Genomic DNA, 8,214 nt, shown 5'->3' on the forward strand with positions numbered 1-8,214 from the left:
CACCACATTAGATGTGATGAAGCTGAAAGTTCTGGGATCTTGTAGTCCTGATGTGAATTGCGGATCTTTATCTTGTCCGTGTTCATTATAAATGGACAGGTTTTACATTTTTTCAGGTTGCAAGGAAAGGTACCTGCAGCTGTTAGAGATGACAGGGAGCTTCTGGCAATGATGCTTCTTAGATTTGGGGGCTGCCTAAAACACAGAAGTGGGGGGTCTAGAAATATGGGTTGTATTTGGGCATCTTTTTGTAGCAAAGGTTGTAATTTCTGTGCAGCTCCCCTTAGTATCTCCAGATTTGGATTGTAGGTGACTACTAGAGGCACCCGGTTGGTTTCTTGTTTAGTTTTGTTATGTAGAAGACAATTCCTTGATATTCTGGTGGCTCTTGTAATCTTCTTTTCAGTTGTTCTTGGATGGTAACCCTGATTCAGAAAGATATTTCCAAGGCCACCAAGGTGTTCGTCTCTGTACATTGTTTTGGGCCATATCCAATTGTGTCTGATGGCTTGGTTGTAAGCAATAGAGTTGTTTTGTGTATTTTGAATGGAAACTGTCCCATTTAAGGTGTTTTGAAAGGTCAAATGACTTCTGGTACAGGGACGTCTCTTTCATTGTTCTGTAGCTTAATGATGGTGTCCAAAAAGTAAATTTCAATTTGTTGGCTTGCTGCCAGTGTAAACATTTGAAAGAATTCTGATGTTTGCTTTTCACCATACATATTCATATGGAAGGTTGCAGACATTTTTATTTCAAATATTGAAAAGAAAAATGAATTTAACATAAAAACCTAATTCATGCAAATGTTGGCACTGGAAGTCAAAATGCTCATAACAGGCATTGAATAGTCATGGAATGCTGTGAATTTGCTGAGAAGCCAGCAGCGCTCCATCAGCTTGCTCAATTGATACCCATGCATGCATTGAGGACAAAGGACATCAACTATGTAGGTTAAAAGGGTGATCAGGTCTGTTGCCAAAAGTCTCAACAATTAAATTGAATCCTTGCAGCAATTGAGTGTGGCCACACACGTCTATTCGGAATGTGGCTAAAAGTATGCATATAGCATACCTGCTTTAAGTTTACCGCCCACTCTTGCCCCAGACACTGGACAATCCTGGCAGCGTACGGTGTGCACGTTTTTAGGATTTAGAAGTGTGCAGTTACATAGAGCGACTGCAGACTTTTATCAAAAGACAAGACAATCCCTCTAACTCTTCGCCTTGGGCCTCTTGTGACACACACTTATTTTTTTTTACTTTAAGGACCATATATTTTTGGCTTTGATGGCTCCTCAACAGCACAGCAAGTGAACCCACTTATTGGAGCATATGTCCAGTGTTCGCTGTCCATGTAAAATATTTCCAATATTAACCCCTTAACCCCCAGAGCTTTTTTCGGTTTTTCGCTCCGCTCCTTCCCAGAGCCATAACTTTTTTATTTTTCTGTCAATATGGCCATTCGAGGTCTTATTTTTTGTGGGAAGCATTGTACTTGTGAATGATTCCATTGGTTTTACCATGTCGTGTTCTAGAAAATGGGAAAAAAATTCCAAATGCAATGAAATTGCAAAAAAAAAGTGCAATTCCACACTTGATTTTTGTTTGGCTTTTTTGCTAGGTTCACTAAATGCTAAAACGGACCTGCCATTATGATTTCCCAAGTCCTTACGAGTTCGTGGATACCAAACATGTGTAGGTTCTTTTTTATGTAAGTGGCGAAAAAAAATTCCAGACTTTGCTAAAAAAAAAAAAAATTGCGTCCCTTAGATTCTCCATTTTTTGGGATTTCGGGTCTGGTAAGGGCTTATTTTTTTGTGCACCAAGCTGACGTTTTCAATGCACGGTGGCTCAGTGGTTGGCATTGCAGCCTTGCAGCGCTGGAGTCCTGGGTTCAAATCCCACCAAGGACGTCATCTGCAAAGAGTTTGTATGTTCTCCCCGTGTTTGAATGGGTTTCCTCCGGGTTCTCCGGTTTCCTCCCACTACCCAAGACATACTGATAGGGAATTTAGACTGTGAGCCCTGATGGGGATAGTGATCATAATGTGTGCAAACTGTAAAAAGCTGCGGACAATGTTGGTGCTATATAAATAAAAAGATTATTATTTATTTATTAATGATACCATTTTGGTGCAGATACGTTCTTTTGATCGCCCGTTATTGCATTTTAATGCAGTGTCGCGGCGACCCAAAAAAAAGTAATTCTGGCGTTTGGATTTTTTTTCTCGCTACGCCGTTTAGCGGTCAGGTAAAACCTTTTTTTAATTGATAGATCGGGCGATTCTGAACGCGGCGATAACAAATATGTGTATGTTTCGTTTTCTTATTGTATTCTTTTGAATGGGGTGAAAGGGAGATGATTTGAACTTCATTCTTTTTATTTTTTTATTTTATTTTTTTTTAACTTTTTTATTTTACTTTTGCCATGCTTCAATAACCTCCATGGAACCTAGAAGCTGGCATAGCATGATCGGCACTGCTACATAGGAGCGAAGTTCAGATCGCCTCCATGTAGCAGAATTACTGCATTGCCATGAGTGCCGACCACAGGGTGGCGCTCATAGCAATCTGGCATCAACAACCATAGAGGTCTTCAGGAGACCTCTGGTTGTTATGCCAACGCACCGATGACCCCCAATCTCGTGACGGGGATCACCAGTGCACGCATTTCCGGCCGGAAGCACTTGTTAAATGTTGCTGTCAATGTTTGACAGTGGTATTTAACTAGTTAATAGCGGCAGGTGGATGGCGATTCCACCCACCGCTATTGCTATTAATGTTCAAAACAGCTGACATGTCCCGGCTTTGATGCAGACTCACCGCCGGAGCCCGCATCAAAGCAGGGGATCTGCCATCGGACATACTATTCCGTCCAATGGCAGAAAGGGGTTAAACATGATCACTGATTGATGTGACTGTATATGTCTTGTTTTGTCATTCAGCAACCAACCCAAGAGATAAAACTAAACATTCAGAAAGATTCTACATCTGTTGTAGCTCCGATCCAGCTTGCATCATGGAATCAGAAGGTGTTGGATGAAGACACTGAGGAATTATTCTCAGAATCTCAAGTTCAGGTATGAGACATTACAAGTATTACAAGTATTAAAATGCACTGTCAATGTCACTCTAGCTACCTTCTGATATCTTAGAAAACAAATGTGCTCCATGAACAAGAACACAGCCGAGCACAGGCCATTTTATTAAGGAGGGAGTGCTTTGGGGTTAGAGCAGGGATGCCAAACTCAAATACACCGAGAGCCAAAATTAAAAACTTTTCCAAGTAGTGGGCCAAACGCGATATTTATAAAAAAAAATAAATGTCTACAATTGAGGACTTTTTAAAAAAAAAAGGAAACAAACTTAATGGAGTTGCCCCACAAAGTACATTTTAATTAATAGATCTAAGAATAAAATAAATACATGATCACATATGGGGCCTACTGGAATAATATAATATGTTAGGTAAGAAAAGTAAAAGCATATGGCTCAATTATCTAATTTAAATATATAATAACAAAGGATAAAATGCTTGAATAATACAGATAAGTATGATGCCAACAAAAGTGCCTGCCAATAACAGAAAGATACCCCCACTGAATTCCTCCACAATACCCTCCACGTGCACGTTATGATGACCCTACTGTACCCTCCTCAACATACCCTGCAAAGTATGGTGACCTCATCACAATATAATTCCCCAGCTATGCTCCCCACACAGTATAATGGGCCCCACGTAGATACAGATGAAAGTGCAATTCTGGGCCAGTTGAAAGGGTGAGGCCGACGGGACGCCCAACACCCACCCATTGTTAGCCAAATAAACTCACCCTACAGGCCAGATTTTGCCCATGGGCCAGAGTTTGACATGTTTAGGTTAGAGGCAGGATAACCACATGTTCTGTGTACCTTTTGATGTTTTCCAGGCTTTGTCTATATCAGGAGTGCATAACTTGTGGCCCAGGCACCTCATGCAGCCTGAGAAGCCATTTTGAGTGCCCCTTCCAACCATATGGATTGAAAAATGCTTGACAGATTACCTATATGTGGTCATCCACACACAAAAAAGCAGTGGCCAGCAGCTGAAGAGCAGGGACTAACAATTACTAATGGTGCCCTGTGTAGACAACTCTGGATGCTTCATACATCAGGAGAATGGGGTCTCTTAACCTGACAGACACTCCAGAAAGGAGAATGTGAAATGGACAGTTGATCTTCTGTGTCCGTGGCTCGCTCCACTGTAGTTTTATGTGAATTGTGAAACATTAGACAGCAAGCTAAAATTCCTTGACCTAATGTAGAGAACTAAGTGAATGCATGACCTCTTCCTCTTCAGGACACAGTTTTTCCAAGGATTTAGGAGAAGATTTTACTGCAACCCCACATTAAAAAATGCTTGAAATACTCTTTAAATAAGCTAACGGTTGGTTTTACTAGGAAGTATTGAAAATAACATGAAAACACAGCACTGTGTGCACGAATGGAGCTCTTCAGTTGGAAACTTATTCAAAGAGTATTTGATGCAGTTTTTGATGAAGATTTAGCAGTGGCTTCTGCTCCTATATCCACATCAGAAACCTGTAAATATATCATTAGTATGCTGATTGGTGGAGAAAAGAGTCATGTAAGTAGATTTGTACTTATTATCAGACATTTATTGTATATATTTTTGATATGCTATAAATGTCACAGAAGCTTATACCCCTTTAATTTTTAGTACAACTCCCAGATTGTTTCAGCATGACATATGTTGTGGCCATTGGACAAAAAAAGGGTTTTGCACCCCTGGTCTACATACTGTTAATAAATAGAAATAGTTAAAATCACTATATTGAAAAGCCAAGTTCCTATAAAACTTTTAGAATTGAAGAATTGAATTTTTCTATCTACTGGCTAACACGGTACCAAGATATATTTCTTTCCTGTATAAAACTTTTGTCCGAATAGTAACAAACAACTACATTTTTTTAGGTATTCTTTGGGGAGATGGAAGCTAAAATTAGTTTGTTGATATGGGTTGCTTATGCAAAAAAAAACTATACTGCCAGTATTGCTCCAAGTAATCAATGAATTGCCACCCTCAATACATCATAAATCTGATAGAAATGAAAATCATTATTTGTAGCGATGAACAAGTATACTCGTTGCTCGAGTTTTCCCGAGCATGCTTGGGTGTCCTCCGAGTATTTTGGCGTGCTCTGAGATTGTGTTTGTTGGACACAGCTGCATGATTTGCAGCTTCTAGACAACCTGAATACATTTGGTGGTTGCCTGTTTGTTAGGGAATCCCCATATGTATTCAAGCTGTCTAGCAGCCACAAATCATGCAGCTGCGTCGACACAAACTAAATCTCTGAGCACGCCAAAATACTTGGAGACCACCCGAGCATGCTCGGAGAAACCCGAGTAATGAGTATACTCGCTCATCACTAATTATTTGGCATGATCACCTATTTACCTTCACAACGGCATCAATTCTTCTAGGTACACTTGCACGCAGTATCTTGGCAGGGATTTTGTTCCAAACAGAACTAACCATTGATCTTTGGTGGATGTGGGCTAGCCCAAAAGTTTTTATGTCTTTTCATCTAATGCCTCACAAATCTAATGATGTTGAGATCAGGGCTCTTTGTTTTTTTATACTCCGAAGAAGTCATTAATGATATTGGTTGTATGCTTGGGGTTGTTCTCCTGCTGCACAAGAAATTTAGAGTCCGTAATTCGCCTCTCTGATGGTATTACATGATGGATAAGATCTGTGGTTAGGCACCTAAGATGTTTGAAATAACATCTTTCTGTCAAGTTCTTTCAAAATCTGTCTACAACGATACTTAAAGGGAATCTGTCAGTGGAACCAACCCTCCGAATCAGTCTAAGTTCAAGAAAAGATGAATTCAGCACGTTATCAGCAAATACTGGAGGCAAATTTGCACTCATCAGCCCGAAAGCTGCGCATGGGATGTACTTGGAAGTTCCAACATGACAATGATCACAAAGCCAAGTCGACCTGTCATTGGCTACAGCAGAACAAAGTGAAGGTTCTGGAGTGGCCATCTCAGTCTCCTGACCTCAATATCATTGAGCCACTCTGGGGAGATTTCAAGCATGCAGTTCATGCTAGACAGCCCAGGAATTTACAGGAACTGGAGGCTTTTTGCTAAGAAGAGTGGGCAGCTCTACCATCTGAGAAAATAAAGAACCTCATCCACGACTACCTCAAAAGACTTCAAGTTGTCATTGATGTTAGAAGGGGCAATACTCTGTAGTAAGAAATGGGGTACGTGAACTTTTGATCAGGGTTATTTGTATGCTTTGGGTTGTCATTATGATTTAAAAAGAGAAACCACAGTAGTTTGACAATAAATGGCTTCACCCAACCACTAACCATGAGTGGAGAAATTGTTTTGGTTGGTATTATCATTGATATTCTCTAAAAAAAAAAAAAAAAAAGGCCAGGAAAGCAAAAATTCTGCCGGGGTATGTAAACTTTTGATCACAACTGTATATGTGCATGTGTATAACATATACACATCTATGCATACATAGGGATGGATATATTATTAGATGTGTGTGTTTAATAATAATAAACCTAAATATTTTGCCCATGACAATATGTAAATGATGTGTCACTACACACAAAAATAACAAAGGCAATGATCAATGTGCAAGCTGCAAAAGCCAGTGATTGTATTTTTAACATCTATCTTGTGGATAGGCAATAAGTGCCCCTCATGGTAAAAACCCCTTTAATGGGTTAAGATATTTCTCCATTTGTCATTTCAGCAGTATAATTTGTTATTTTTTTATGTCTAATTTCAGACACCGAAAAGAAAATTCCCTGATTGGTTTGATGCTTCAAAGGAAACTTCAAAGTCATCTAATATTAAAAAAAACAAAACTGGAAAGAAAGGACTTTTTGGATGAATGTAGTGTTTTTTTTATGTTGATGTATATTTAGCTATAATACAGGGGTCATTTTCTATATTATGGGCCAATGTTTATTTTCGCTTGAAATGTAAATCCCTGTTATGTGGATTTGTTCACATGTCTATCATCTTGATGCTCAGCACTGCATTATGGTCTTATAACTGAGAACCCACAGCTTTCTATTTTGTGCTCATACCATGTTGATTTTGTTTATAGTGTTTAAAGGGGACCTCAATCCAATTTCAATCTTAATAAAAATATGATTGAATTAGAACACAAATTTCAAAATTATAGAGAAGGTAAAGTTCTTCAGCACAGGTCAGACCTATCCATAAATGAAAAAAATTCTAGGTGAAGAGAATGTTGTGCCAGAGAGTTCCAGTTACTGAGAGAAATCCATCCAGCTCCAAAAATGTTGTGGTTCTCCATCACTGATAATTCACTTTTGAAAATCAATAGTGGTCTGAGGACGCCACCAATATGATCTTCCAATATATATATTTAACGTATGTCAGAAGGTCAAACTTGCTTTGATTTCTCTTTTGTAAAGAAACACTTAGCTCACGTTCACCTTGTACAGCTGCTAATGTATTTACACTATTTTTGTAATATATAATCCATATTGTAAAATGTATATTTGTTCTTCTCATTGTGTACAGAGACCAGTATGTATAGCTCCAGAGTGGCGTCCACCGACCATCAAGTATGATTGTGGGGAGCCATACTGTCCCCAATGTTTGATGTCAGGAGAAACCAGAAATAGGACATGTTGGATTTTAACATGTTTGATCTTTTATTTTCCAAAGACCTAAGCATTACAACATGTGACAACCAATTATTGCCTTTCTTCCTATGGCCTAAAAATGATTACTCTGCCTATTCAAGTGTGAGTGTGATGATTGAAAATGGGACACAATATGAATATAATTTTTTCACCAAAATAATAACGATATATATTTGAATTTTTTAATTAGTTTTGAAAAAACTTGTTTGAATAAAGAAATGTAAAAAAAAAATCTAGAAATCTTTGTATGACTAAAACAGTGTCTGTATTGTTATCACTGATAACACCGGGGAGATGACGCAGATCCCACCGATGTCACCAGTTTGTCATGGGTCGCAACTCCACTGGCTCCAATTTTCAGGACAGTTACACAATTGACTGAAGAGTGATGGACGAGGCCACATTAGCTTCCACTACTAGGTCAGTTATTGGGGAACCCACAGTGAGCGTATGGAATATATACCTTCAATATATATAGCCCTATATGGTCACTGACAACTC

At 38.9% G+C, this 8,214-nt stretch overlaps 1 protein-coding gene across 3 annotated transcripts in view; it reads left to right on the forward strand.

Moving 5' to 3' along the window:
* Nucleotides 1-7,935, forward strand: part of WRN (WRN RecQ like helicase) — a 234,382-nt gene extending 226,447 nt beyond the window's left edge. For all 3 annotated transcript variants that reach the window (XM_069742190.1, XM_069742199.1, XM_069742208.1), the window contains 2 exons: nt 2,945-3,079; nt 6,822-7,935. In XM_069742190.1, the coding sequence (XP_069598291.1) occupies nt 2,945-3,079; nt 6,822-6,926 (240 nt within the window). In that variant the 3' untranslated portion in view covers nt 6,927-7,935. The remainder of the gene's footprint in view (nt 1-2,944; nt 3,080-6,821) is intronic.
* Nucleotides 7,936-8,214: the final 279 nt, after the last annotated feature.

This window comes from Ranitomeya imitator, chromosome 1 (genome assembly GCF_032444005.1).
Source record: "Ranitomeya imitator isolate aRanImi1 chromosome 1, aRanImi1.pri, whole genome shotgun sequence".
NCBI lineage: Eukaryota > Metazoa > Chordata > Amphibia > Anura > Dendrobatidae > Ranitomeya > Ranitomeya imitator.